The sequence below is a fragment of the Tachypleus tridentatus genome, chromosome 4 (genome assembly GCF_004210375.1).
Source record: "Tachypleus tridentatus isolate NWPU-2018 chromosome 4, ASM421037v1, whole genome shotgun sequence".
NCBI classification, from domain to species: Eukaryota; Metazoa; Arthropoda; class Merostomata; order Xiphosura; family Limulidae; genus Tachypleus; species Tachypleus tridentatus.
In genome coordinates, this window is record NC_134828.1 from 40,432,365 (window position 1) to 40,447,010 (window position 14,646).

The 14,646-nt window shown below is 29.6% G+C and overlaps 1 protein-coding gene across 3 annotated transcripts in view; it reads left to right on the forward strand.

Moving 5' to 3' along the window:
• Sos (Son of sevenless guanine nucleotide exchange factor) overlaps window positions 1–14,646 on the forward strand; it is a 109,486-nt gene that overhangs the window by 85,303 nt on the left and 9,537 nt on the right. For all 3 annotated transcript variants that reach the window (XM_076497905.1, XM_076497904.1, XM_076497906.1), the window contains exons 16-22: window positions 723–863; window positions 4,598–4,754; window positions 5,604–5,711; window positions 8,072–8,227; window positions 11,679–11,861; window positions 13,282–13,399; window positions 13,674–13,843. In XM_076497905.1, coding sequence (XP_076354020.1) covers window positions 723–863; window positions 4,598–4,754; window positions 5,604–5,711; window positions 8,072–8,227; window positions 11,679–11,861; window positions 13,282–13,399; window positions 13,674–13,843 — 1,033 coding nt within the window. The remainder of the gene's footprint in view (window positions 1–722; window positions 864–4,597; window positions 4,755–5,603; window positions 5,712–8,071; window positions 8,228–11,678; window positions 11,862–13,281; window positions 13,400–13,673; window positions 13,844–14,646) is intronic.

The following is a 14,646-nucleotide window of genomic DNA, read 5'->3' on the forward strand; positions in this document are numbered from 1 at the left end:
GTAGACAGGACTTCCTCATTTATCATGCATTTATAAGTGGTTAAACAACAGTATATAGATGTAGTTGAATGTTCAAGGATTAGTGTGGTGTACTTGTACGGCACATACAATACTCTGCAAGCCACTGCATTTGTTAGAATACTTAAGGAATGTAAGATATTTAGAAAAAAAATAACCTTTATATATAAAGATTAGCTTATCAAAATATTTAATGTGTGTAGATCCAAAAATTCCTTTTGGTACTGAGGAGATTTTTGTTCTTGTAAGTTTTTTGGTTTTTTTTTAAAGGCATTTAATTACTTTTTTGTTTTATTCACAAGATTTGTGACTGTTGATCAAACTTTTGTATGTGATGTGATTAGTATGTAATTATTAGTTTTAACAGATATAATGTTAAGTTGAAATAATATTTAGAATACCAGTCATTCTATTGGTATTATAACAGTAAAAATCTAAAAGTTAATTTTGTAAGTTTTATTTTGCTGTAAAAAATGTTTGTGACATTTTCTATTGATTATGATTAGCTCTACATTTCTTACTGTTTTCATGTAAAGTTTTCTCAGTTGTAACTATAAAGAAGTGTACAGTGAAAGATCATGTGCTCCTAAAAAAATCTCTTCCAATATGTGATTGCGTTAAATTTGTATATATTAAAATTATGTTGTTTATAAACAAAAGAGGAGACAGTTTGGTTACAATGAATTCTTAACATGAGATTGTACGTTCAATATTCGAGAGTTACCACCACCTTCAACTTTGGTGAATGGGGTAATTGATGGAATGGAGCAAGAAAATTTGAGGAACTCCTACCGAGAAGATCTGAAACGGTTTAGGAAAGAATATAGTCAACCTGTGCAACTTAGGTAAACTGTTACTTCTGATCCCTATGTTGAAGGAATATATTTAGACAGTTCTGTTATTTACTGAAGTTAAGAGCAGGGACAGAAAGGTTTTGTATGTTATAATAATGAAAATAATCTAACTGGAGGCAAAATATAATATGCATGACAATAAAAATTTATTATATGCACTTCTAATGTCTGAACAACCCAGTGACTTGTATTTGTAAGATCAGTATACTTAGCTGATATTAGTTTGTAGCATAAAGAAGAACAGGATAACACCTCTTGGTGGCTCTGGTCTCTAAAGTCTTTTGAATCTGGAATTTTGTGTCAAGTTAAAATTTAAACTCAAGCTTTGATTAACTTATGAAAATGTATTGCTGCGTGATAATTTTTACGTTCATATTTGTGTGGATTTTGGTCTACAGTGAATATTGCATATTAGGCAAAGATAACATGAAGAGTTATGGATATATATACATGTGTGTATTACAAGTTTTTGGGTGTTTGTGTATGTAGTATTACATACTTTACTTTTCATGCCAAAGTACATTACAGATTATTGTTATTTCTAACTTTGAAAGTCATATTAAAAGTTCTGTTCAGAACACAGTAACTACTCATTAAAGTGATGTTTTTAAACACTTAGCTGACACTTTTAATTTTTTTAATGATATTTGCACAAATATAAGTAATATTAGTTGTATTGTTAATTTGAAATATGTTAAATTTAGTTAATGTGATTATTTAAAGCTCATAATTAAAAAATAACTTTAAAACTTACTGACTTGCACTCAGATATAACTGGATCTGTCCAACTATTTATTATAATTCTAAAGTGAATATTTTATATTTGTAATGTATTTATAAATAGATAACAAAATATTGACTTTTATGTTGCATACAATGAAACATGGAAAGCAGTATTTCCAACATATTTTTTATTATTAACTGAACATCTTTTTGTTTTGTGTTACTGATATGTAAATCAACTCCTATTCCAGAAGGAACTGACAAAATTTGTAATAATCATGAATGTTGAACCTTTTTTATGTAATATGAGATTTCCTAAAGTTAAGCTTGTTTAATACCACTGAGGAACATAATTTTTTTTTAAACCAAGAAGCTTAAAATTTGGAGAGCTTAATGGGTTGATTTAGTTATTATTATGTGCATTTTATAGAAAACTAATACAAAATCTTAGGCTGAATTTTCTCAAAGATATTACCAGAATTAACATTTACCCTCTTTGTTGAAAAACAAATGACAAGAAATATTGAATAGAAATAACTAGAAGTTAGTTAAAATATGAAACTCATTATAATCTTAGTAAAAACTATGTATATTAGCTGGGGTTGAGTAGTGAAATATGTAAGTTGTTTGAAATGTTTGGAAGCATGCAAAGTATTTTATCTACCACATATTTGCATTATTTGAAGCTGCAAAGAGTTCAAAATGTTGAAGTAGGAAGTACATCTGGCCCTTGAAACAGGTGGATGCAATTTATACACATTCTTGTGTTTATACATTTCTATTTTGTGTGTTTTTAATAGTGGGTGGTGAGTTTGATGAAACACTCCTTAAAGGGAGGGAGCTCATCCAGCAAGTATACAGTACTGTGCAAAAGTGTTAGGACAAGAAATTACTTTGTTATTTTTTCCAATTTTATGGGGCTAATTTTTCCATGCCATTGCAGAATGTAAATTTCGATACTATTGTAATGATTCTCTGATCCATGTTAACAATTTAATGAACCAGGGTGAGAACACTTACCATTCTTTATAATTCCCATATATTTATACCAAGGGCATGTCATAATGGTTTTGCTTGAATGCACATACTGATCAAACTTAGGGTCTGAAATAACTGTCATGGTACCACTTGCAGTGTCTTAACTGTGTATAAAGAAGCTAGCAAGGAGCTAGCATATGGTACCAGTAAATGCTAAAATAAATCAGTGTAATAGCACTCCACAAATATACCTTGATAAAAACAGTGTTTAACATGAAATATTAAGTTTTGTTGTCATGCCATGAGAATTGTCAGTAGAGCAGACTGTTTGTATAAAAGCTTTGTGATTTTGGTTGGATTCTTCAATAAGGTGCTGCAGACTTGAAATGCTGCCCAAATACTTTCAAGTACATCCTAGATCATGAGACCAAGACAGGTAAATTTGAAGATAAGAAAAGAAGAGGCAGAACACCTAAACTCAATGATACTGATGTTAAATATCTTCTTTTGTGCAGTCTCCAGGACAGAAGAAAGGTTGCCACTGATCTCAAGCATGAGATAAATAACCATGTACTAAATGAAAGAAAAGTGTCCAGATATACAGTATCAACAACACTCAATGAGAATGGAATATTTAGTTGTGTAGCAGTTAAAAAATACAACTTATTTTATTTCAATCTTCAAATATTCTTAGGGACATATCATCTATCTTGAAGCATTGGAGAGGCATTGTGAGGCAAGATGTTTTTCTGCAGAGGAAACAACAAATTTTTGCAAAATAGATGGAATAATGGATCAGCAGAAATACTATCAGATACTGATCCATCATGGTATACCAGTGGTTTGTGTGTTATTGGTAAAGGATTTTATGACCAAGAAGATAATGACCTCTAACATTCATCCAGCCTATGCAGAAATTACTCAGCTGAGAAAGAAACTCCTGGAGTTATTCCAGTGATGAAATTGCCCACACAGACTCCAACTCTGAACCCAATTGAAAAGGCCTGGAACTTGATAGATCAAAAGTTACTTTCAATGAAACTTTATGGGAGTGTATTAGAGACATTTTGAGTAAAATCCTGAAGGACACTTTGATTAAATATGTTGCAACAATGCCTACAAATTAGATGTTAATGCTTCAGTGCTTTAAGATAATTAAAAAAGAAAAAAAGGAAACATGATACAAAGAACTTACTATACCTGATTAGGTTGTTTTGTTATTTGAATGTATATGTTTACATCCTTCTATAAGGTGATCCATTATATGTGTATCTGTGCATGATTAACATTTATCACCTCAGATTGGGTGGCTCAGTTACTATAATATTTTGTATAGTAACTGGAAACAATCCAATAACATACATGAGCTACTTTGTTTTTGGATTTTTGCCTGATAAGGGGGATAAAAAATTCCTTGAAATAAGAAAAATTACCATTTTTTTATGTAAACTTTTGACTTTGAAATTAAAGATACAAATATTTAACCAGTTAAATGAGTCAATTATTACCTTCCATTAATCACTGTAAAAAATTAGCATTTCATGAGGACTCATTAATAATAATGAAGAGGGGGAACATTAACTGTTTTTTTAAATTTTTCTCTTTCTTAATGAGTCCATGGTGAGAAGAGTACAGATAGTCCATTGTGTAAATTTGTGCTTAACTTCAACAAATAATTCTTGATGAGTAAGCTCAGTCAACATATGTAAATACCTCCCTCTTCTATGAGACCTCAAGTGAACTTTAACATCTTTCCTGTTTTGAATTCAAAAAAATAATTCAATGAAGAAGGATGTATGTTAAAACAGTATTAAAATCTTTGTTCCTTTAAAATATATTTTTAAGTTAAAACACAATACTTAAATAGTTTAAAAACACAGCTTATGGAATACAAAAGCTGTATTAATGCATCATCATTTTCATTAGAATAGTGTTAGGTAGGTGTCTTTTATGAATTTTTTGTTACTGTGTGCTGTTATTTTGTTAAGCACTCACCTAAATTAAATTATCATGATGGTTTTTAGGATATTAAACGTTCTTCGACATTGGGTTGATCACCATTATTATGATTTTGAGAGAGAACCACAACTCCTGCAAAAATTACGAGACTTTTTGAGTAATGTGAAGGGTAAAAACATGAGAAAGTGGGTGGAATCTATTAACAAGGTTATTCAAAGAAGGGTATGTATATATTCAGGTTATTAGCAAAGGTTAACATGTAGAAAACTTTGTCAGTTATGCTTGTTGTAAAAAGTATTAGAATTAATGTGTAATACTTGTATATTAATTCTTTGGTTTCGATTGTTATTTATTTCCCAGAATATTTAAAATGAAAGCATGTTTTGTTAGTCAGTGAAATATCATGTGTCATAAAATGTTTTACAAATCATTTACCTTATATTTCAGCTATGATTAACAGTTTATTTTGTTTGAATTTTATTCTGTAAATCAAGTGATCAGAAATCTTCTTGAGATTTAGAAGTGGTTCATAAAAACAGAGAGAGAGAGAAGAATGTAAGAAAGGTTATATCAAAGTTGCACCTGAAATAAGTGTTTTCAATTGCTATGTAATTATTTTTATTTCTGTTTGAAACTGTGGCATAACATTAGATATCAGTATTATAATTACTAAGACTTTAGCTACTATATCAAGAAAGTGATTAATAAATCATAAATGCTTTAATACTGCAAGTTTGGAAATGAGCAGATGGACATTTTATATCTGGAAATTGAGACTATACTAGAAGAGAACAAGTTTTAAAAAAGAGTAAAACCTTTAATCAATTATGATTAATCATGTTTGATTTGAAGTAAGTGTGATAAATAAACTTCAGAATCATTTTCAACTATGGTTAAATTTGCGTAGTCAGCATATTAAGTTTAATTGTTCCAAGTAGAAACCATTTTTTGGGTTAAATTAAAGTTCATGTTTTAAAAGTTTTTAAAAATTGCTTAGCTAAGTATGTGGGCATGAAAATGTTAATTTTAAAATTGTAGTGTAATATTTCAAAGCTTGTCTGAATTTTTCAGAGTGAGTGTGTGGAAGAACCAAGAGAAATTATGTTTAGTTATGAGAAAAGTCCACCACAAGTGGAGTGGCATATAAGTACAGCACCTGAAAAATTTGATCTTTTGACAGTGAGTTCATCTTTGTATTTATTTGTTTGAAAAATTATGTATGCTGATCAAATTAAATTTTTTAAACTTACTTTGGAAACATTTAACACTCCTACAAAAAGTGGGGCCTAATAGGCCCCAGAGCAACTTGAAAGGTTATTAATATTAGGCTAATAATTTTGTATTTAAATGAAATTGCCATTTAAATCCATTAATGAATGGATTAACGAGATTCCCACTGTCCCTATCTACTATCTAGCGAAACCACAGCCAGGGGAACGGGCTTGGAGAAATCAGGACTAGAAACGTCTTTTCGTAGGAGTGTTAAGAGTATATAAAATGTATAACAAAAATGGTTTCTACATTTTAAAACACTATAGCATTTAAGAGAATAAAAATAAACATATATTGGTAAATATGTTGTCAGGTTTCATACTGTCTACATGTGACTTTTATCAGTCTCATACTTTTGTATGCATTATTTGCTAAACACATTGATAAGCAAAAGGTCTTAGTTTGTATTGTTTCCCTGGTATGATCTTTGTAATTTGCAAGATTTGAACCATTAGATCTGGAAAATATGGCACCCAGGGTTAACATCCCCCAGAGTCAACCCAGCAGTTTTGTAGAATCTTGTCTAATTTTTCATGATTACAAAGTGCATAATGCAATTATGATTTGTTTTGAAAGAAATGTCATTATTAAAATCAGTTTCCATGTAAGTGAAGAAAATGTGTTTACCAGTATGTCCAGGTATTTGAGTTTATAGACCAAATTTCTTCATCATAGCCAGTTTCTTGAGTTACAATTAAGCATCACAAAACCAATGTTTTTGAACTGAACATTCCATTACTTAATTGATGTATTTTAAGTTATTGCTCGATACACTTGTCAGAATTAGCAAGGACAAGAACAAGACTTGTGAACTTTGCCATCTGAAAATGCTTGATAAACCAAGCAAATGTAGTATTTAAAATAAGGAAGAAAGAGTAGTTTTAAATATTTTAAATATATTTTCTTTCTTATTTGTAAATAAATAATTTTGTTTGAGACAGGTTCTTCCTTTAAAATTATTCAAGTTTATAAAATAGTTAAATGAATTTTGTTTATCAGTTACCATTTTCTTTAAGAAAGTTGATTTCAGTAATAATCCTAAGTTTTCTCTCATAATATATACATTTTTATAGGAGTATGGTAGTTAATTTGTTACATTCCATAAATATTCACATCCATACTAATCCTTTGTCTGATCAGATAGTGATAAGTTACAATACTGAGATATCTAAAAAAATTCTTACCATTTCACACACATGTGCTGCACATTTGTTTTTAATCTCTTCAATTGTTAAGTTTTGCTGAATTTCAATTGAGTAATCACCTTGTTTCTCTTCCACTTCATCTTGAGTTAAACTTGTTGCCTTATGACTTCTCTTTCTGTAATGTCATTATCTTAAATGCACATCCACAATTGTTAATTCTAAAAATGCTAAAATCCTAACATATAAACAGTTCACCATTTAATCGTCCTTATTTGATCTTCTGTAAATATCTTTATTATGGGAATATTTTATATAGGTGAATTGATGCACTGTATAAGTTATAACCAAGGACCAATTGTCTAGTATTAGCCACAAAGATTGAAACTAATTAGTATTTATTTTAATGATCATGGTGTAAAGTGTCTAAATGCATTCTTTGTTTTCTGTTACTTTAAGTGAAAGATTTAGTAACATCACTGAACCTCAATTCACAAAGTTAGTGTTCTTTTTATTTTCGGTATAGGTTAAAACTTTGTGATGTCACATGTGTTCTCCATTTAAATCACTTTTCTTTAGTTGAATGGTTTTCTGTTTACTTTTGTTTTGTTTCTTCATTTATCTGTTCATTACAGTATTTAATTAAGTAATATTCTTCACAGTTAGTGGTTTATTAACAAGGGTTTGTATTTATAACTTCCATCATTTGACACAAAAAAAAAATATTTCAGGGTAAAGAATATTTGAAAAAGAAAACTAAATGATAATACCCATCTCTTAGTAACTAATAATGCAGTGTTTGAACCAAATGTTAAGTAACTACTAATACTCTTAAATACTTGTTTTGAGTAGAAATGGTTATTTTTTAGTAATTTGGTTCTGCGAGAATTAGTACGTGTTATTTTTAATACATAGTTTAATTTTCAGTGATGTCGAGAAAACTTACTTGTAGAGTAAAATATATATGTAAAAATGGCTTGTTTGGGTTGAGAATTTTTTTATGTAGAGGAGTGAACAATGTCTCAACCTTTTTTAGGTTTAATTTTGTTTAAAGGATTGACTTCTAAGTTTTTTAAAAATATATTTTGAAGAAAAGTATTATTTCTCTTTCAACTTATTGTTTAGCTACACCCTATAGAAATAGCTCGCCAGCTGACACTACTAGAATTTGACCTTTACCGGGCAGTTAAACCATCAGAATTGACTGGAAGTGTTTGGACAAAAAAAGACAAGCAGAAAACTTCTCCAAATCTCCTTAAAATGATCCATCATTCATCTAATGTGAGTCACATTAATATCCACTATCATGACATAAAAAGTAGATACATCAACCAGGGATGTAGGTGTTCACCAAAACATTTTGGATCATGTTTTATATAACTTTTTCCTTACATATAATGACAAAAACTATATTTGCACAGTGAGAACTATAGCAAAAGAACTCATATTCCTGGTTTTGTGTCTTTAGGGTTTTCTGAATTAAAAATTGTAACTATGACATAAAAACTAAAGAGGTACTCTAAATTTCTTAACATTTGATAAAAAATATCATTGCAGATGAAGTTTGTTCTTACATAAAAACAGAGTAATTAGTGTTTGTTCAAATATTAATCATTTCAGAATGTGTATCACTTTGTGCACTGGTCAGGATTTAGTGAGTTGCATTCAAAATTTAATTAGACTATTTTATTAACCTGATATGTAAATAAACTGGATCCTTAATGTTATTTGGTTATAGAACCATCAAATATAAAAATCAGACCCCACTTGCCATATCTACTTTTTATGTCTTCTTTTTCACAACTTTCCAATATTACTCTTTTATGTTTAATACTATATTTTGTTTCCAGTTCAGTCTTTATTCACATAGGAAACACATGAATGAGCTTAGCTGAATTTTTAACAGCTCTTCTTGCACAGGTAGAATGTCTAAACTGTGATAGTTACAGAACATTGTCTACTTTTAGCATGTTATTATTCTGTGTTCTTTGATGCATTATTTAGTTATATAAAAGAAATTATTTAGTGTAGCAGTACCATTAGTATAAAAAAGATAGGGTTAAATGTCATTGACAAGATGCAGTAGGTAATATATTTCTTGTTTTTTGTGTGTATTATTTATTTATTATAAAATTAACTAAAATGTAAAAATTGGAAACATTTTAGGTTAGATTAGGTAAAATTAATAATAATAATAATAATTGTTTTGCACAAGATGCATTTGCACACAGCTTACATGTAGCTTGTGCATTATGTATTTCAATATGGTAACACAAGTTCTGTGTTCACCAATTTATTTTCAAATTTTATGGTTGGAATATTAACTTAGACATAGTTCGAAGGGCAATGAAACAATAAAATTCAAGTTATACAGATGTGTACTGTTATGGGTTTGAAGCTGTTTAGTATAAATAAAAGTTGTTTCATGTAATAATTTGAAGTCAATTCTAGAAGAAAAAAAAGGGAACATTTAGATATATTTCTATATTTTTTACACTTACAAGGTTGGTCAAATTGACCATTCTGGTAGATAGAGTTAGAGTAGAAAAATAACAGAAAAAATATAAAGTTTTATTGAAAATGACATTTCATTATTATTTATGTCTTAGAGATTATGTAAGTGAAATTTGAAAATTTTTGGATGAATAAAAATGTATTTAACCTTAACATGAAAATCACTTTGCACTCAGACTAGTAAACAAAACTATTCATTATATTCTTATACAAATCTTTATTAAAAATACATAATTGAAAATTAATTTTTATATACAAAACTCTCTTAATATTTACTGAAAGTCTGCCAACTTTTGTGAAAATACATGTATTAAAAGTTATAGTATGAAACTGTCAACATGTTTAAGGTGGTTATGAACACTCGATTTGACTGAACCCATCTGGAAAGAGTTGAACAGGTTTGATCATGATAGTGTTTTAATTTCTAATTCTTGCAAATTATATTTTACTAAAATTATTTTATTTATAACTGTTCAAAAATTTGTGTCTAGTGATAAAATGTGTAATTAAGTCCTCAAAACATCAATTAACAAAACAAAACTACTGCATTTAATGTAAGTTACATTAGAAATATAAAAATATTTATACAATAATTTTAAAATGTACAGTTATTATAATGAATGGTTTAACTTTGAGTGAAATATATTTCTTATTCCACTAAAATTGTGATGATAATGTTCTTTATTTGGTGGAATAATGACATATTTCTTTCTTGTTTTTAACATTTTCTATAATGTCATATTTTCAGTTTCTCTTAAATTTTCAAACTTAAAATCTAAAAAATGCTATAAATGTATTGACATTGAACCATTTTTTAATTAAGAAGTGAAGATTACAATAATTTACTGTTCCCAACAAGGAGAGCAAGAGTCAATGTTGTATTGCAGTAACACTTAGCATTTCAAAAGGTATGATACAACAGATGTTGGAAATTTTTGCTACATACAAGTCAGTTTAAAGTAGATGCAAAAAAGGATCATACGATGAGAGCTACTGAAAGAAAGACAACCTTATTAAAAGGATGTCTGTTTAAATTGCTTCCAAACCTTCCTTGAAAACAGTGCTAAAGTTCATAAGGAACATAATATTTCAATGGTTTTAGAGAAAAGTAACAGTTTAAATATTCTTAACATATTACAAAAAATCATGAAAAAAACAGACTGGTCTTTGCTAGAGATCACTGGAACTGAGCTGATAAATGTAACAAATTTTTTGGTGTTGAGACAAGAATCTAACTTTTTGGAAACTTTGGCAAAGCTTTTGTGAGAAAGCTTAGTCATGAGAAATTCGAGCAAGAATGTTAAGTAAGAAGGTTGAAGCTTAATGGATTAACGTTTCTGATGCTAGAGTCATAGTCAAAAATTGAGTAATGAGGGAACAGTTTCATAACATTTACAACCTCTTTGTTTGTCAAATGGTCTATCAGATTGGTGAGGAGTTTGATTTTCAGCAAGACAGTGACTGCTGTAATTGATTGGTGAAAGTTATTGGGAGTGAAAAGGAGAAACTGGAACAACTGAAAATCCTTGCAGTGAGATATAGATGCCAAACCATTGTAAAACAACTATGTACATTGTGTAGCAGATGTGGACTGCTATTTTACATTCAAAATATAATGATGTATGCACCCAAAATTTTGTATTAATTATCAATTTGGGAAAAGAGACTTACAAAGTATTAGTTTATTAGTAAAATGTATATTCTAAAAACTTTTAAAATATATTATTGCAAGGAAAGCTGTTTATAAAACTACAGCATAAAATTGGAGTGGACTTAATCTTTTAGCAAGCTTTATGAAAAATAAATTTTGTTTCTTAGTGTTCTTAGTAAATAGAACTTAAATTCTAGTTTAAATGCCACAGATCATTCAGATCCTAACAATGAAGTAGCTCTTGTTAGAAGTTTTAGTAATTTCATACTTCATTGTTATATAAAAAGTTTAAATTTAGTGCTTTAATGTGATTATTAACATGACCAAGGCAATTGATAACAAACCGAAATCATCATAAAATGAAGATATAAAAAAGCCTTTAAGAACAGCTCAGTGTGTTAACTACATAAGTATATTATGCAGTTCTAACATTAGAAATTTTATCTTTGTAATATGTCCTTCTGTAAAGCCCTTCTTATCTTTTATTGGCTTAAGTTATTGATTACTTCACCTACTGTATTTTATTAAATAAGCATTCAAAGGTAATACATTTATTTACTTTTACAGTTCAGTTTTTGGTTAGAGAAATGTATCATAGAGACTGAGAACTTTGAAGAGCGAGTTGCAGTTGTCTCCAGAGTGCTAGAGATTATGATTGTGCTACAAGATTTAAACAACTTCACTGGAGTTCTGGAAATTGTTAGTGCCATGAATTCAGCCTGTGTCCATAGACTGGAGCACACACACAGTGTGAGTGATTACACTGTATCCATAATTATGACAGTAATTTAACCAGCAATGATATTATATACGACACAAAAAGATGACATGGGTAGGTATAAGTCAGTCAGTACAGCTTGGCAGTGGCTTTTGTTTTATATCTTGCTAGCCTATTACAACCAGTGGCACTCAGAAACATCCGTTTCTTTTCAGCCCCACTTGTGGGGTTAAATTTAGGTTCTACTAGGATGGAATAATAGTTTAACTTGAAGTTATGATAGATATCAAATTATTGTTTAAGGTAATTCTAAGTTTACATTAAAAGCTGATGGGGATAAACAGTGAAACAAGATGAGAAGTAGAGAAAGAGAGCAGCATCAGTGGTGGTATCTTAAAGGATAGCTAGGTGGTCTTTGGAAGGCAAAGAAGACCAAGGTTGTGGTGAAGTAATGATTTAAGGGGTTACAGCTCAAAAGATAGGCTGTGATTTAGATTTAAGATTTGCTTAGACATTAGTTGTAACATGGTTCTAACTTTGTTTTAACTTTAAATGAGAAGTTACTTTCTAAGGGTAGTGATCACAGAATCCAATGATTCAAGACGATAATTTTGCTGTGGGGGGGGGGAAAGCAGGAATACCCTGACAAAACCCACTTTCACAGCTAGGTGAAATAAAAAAAAACCCTGACCATGTTTGGCTGTAGCTGGGAGAAAGAGATAGTTAATAATACAATAAAACATGATAAGGATTTTGTGCTTTGTATGGTACTAATAACCATCAGGTTGTATTTTCTGGCAAGGAAGAAGAAGTTATGGTCATCATTGAAGTTCTTGATGTTGTAGTTGGAAGATTTCTGGGTCATGTTTGAATAGTAAAGTGATCCTGTGAAGGGTGACTGTTGTTTGTCAGGTGTTGAACACGGGAATCTACAGTAGTCAGCATCTGGTTTGTCAGTGGTCTGGAAATTTTTGTCTTTCTTTGGGTCTGCTGGCTGATTGTCAAAAGAGGATGACGTTGACTGTAGTGGTACATGTGGTTTGGGTCTGGACTGTGATCATTGTTGGCTTCAGGGTTAGTGGTGTCTGAGTGAACTTAGTGCTGGTTCTTGTTTTTGTCTGTTGGCTACCTTGTGTGTTCATCTGTATCCAGTTGTTTTTGATTTGTGGGATAGATAAGGTTATTAGTGATAGGTGGGGCTGTAAGCAGTACCATAGGTTTTCTTGATAGACATGGATGAAATAGGTAAAAGTATTGTAAGTAAATATTAAAATAAGACCACTTTCCACTCTGGAAATAATAGGTATTGTAAGCAAATATTAGAGTAAGCTTTCTTTTTACACTGGAAGATATAGGTATTGTAAGCAAATATTAGAGTAAGCTTTCTTTTTACACTGGAAGATATAGGTATTGTAAGTAAAGTGACAGTTTTTTTTCTACTCCACATTATAGGCAATTAAGTATAACTTAAAAAAAGCTCTTGAGGAAGCTCAGGAATTGAATTCAGACCATTTTAAGAAATATCAAGAAAAGCTGCGATCAATAAACCCACCTTGTGTTCCATTTTTTGGTAAGTGAACGTTCTACGTTAAGGCTTCTGTGAGTTATAAAATATACTAAGTAAAGCTCTAATATATGAATGTTGTCATGGTGTTTTGTCATTTTATTAGTAAACAGTAAGTAAAGTTTTGCTAATGTGTGATATTAGTGTGAAATATTTTGTTTCAACTGCTAGAATTACAAGTATGACAAAATTGAACAGTAGCTGTGCATTGTAGGTGTGGTGTTTGATTCTTAAACTTGCATCTCTGAAATCAATTGAAGAAAAAAAATTATTGTTATAGGCATGTACTTAACCAATATCCTACACATCGAAGAAGGAAATCCTGACTATCTTCCAAATTCTGAGGAATTAATCAATTTCAGTAAACGTCGAAAAGTAGCAGAAATTACTGGGGAGATCCAACAGTATCAGAACCAGCCATATTGTTTGACCATACAGCCTGAAATTAGAGTAAGATTAAATATTTCAAAATCACGTTTTTATAAATTTTCTAAAGAAATTGTCAATATTTAGATTTCTTTCTACATTTCTGTGTTTATACTGAAAATGACATTCAAACAGCCTCCAAGAAAATGGAAAAGGAAAATGTTAATTGAGTTGTGTATGTATGTTTTATTTGTATTTTCTAGCATTATGCAGTAATGTGGAGTTTGAAATAAGAGATTAGTTTTTATTTTTATAAAACAAAATAGTGTATATATTTATATTTATTTCATGTTTGGGCAATTGACTTTCCAATAGTTGGAGAAACTTTCTTGTTAAAAATAAAAAAATGTTAATTAATCATTTGTTTCTGGTCACGGCCAGCTTCCTTTATGTCTTGAACTGTTTTAAAATGATTACCATCTCTTTAAAATTCATAACACCTTATAAATTATTTCTTTTAAAACATTTAAGCAAAAATTAGTGTTTATATGACTCAGACCAATTAGCTTCAACCATTTTCTGCTGAAGTCTTAAGTGAGGGCAAGTTTGTTTAAACCAAATGTGACAGATGATTTAAAATTTAATTCCCAAACTGTTTATTAAATTCAGGCAAAACATAGCAAGATTGAATATCATAAAATAATTGATTAAAGTTTCAATAAAGGATTCTTTACATAAGACAAAATTTGATTAGAAATTATAAAAACCATGATATTGATTGTAGTTTACAAGTTGTGTAAAATTTTGTCTGTTGTTTTAATGAAAACTTCTATTAAAATTCAACCAGATACAAATGAAGTAATGTAAATTTTTTCTTCAGTTGCTAA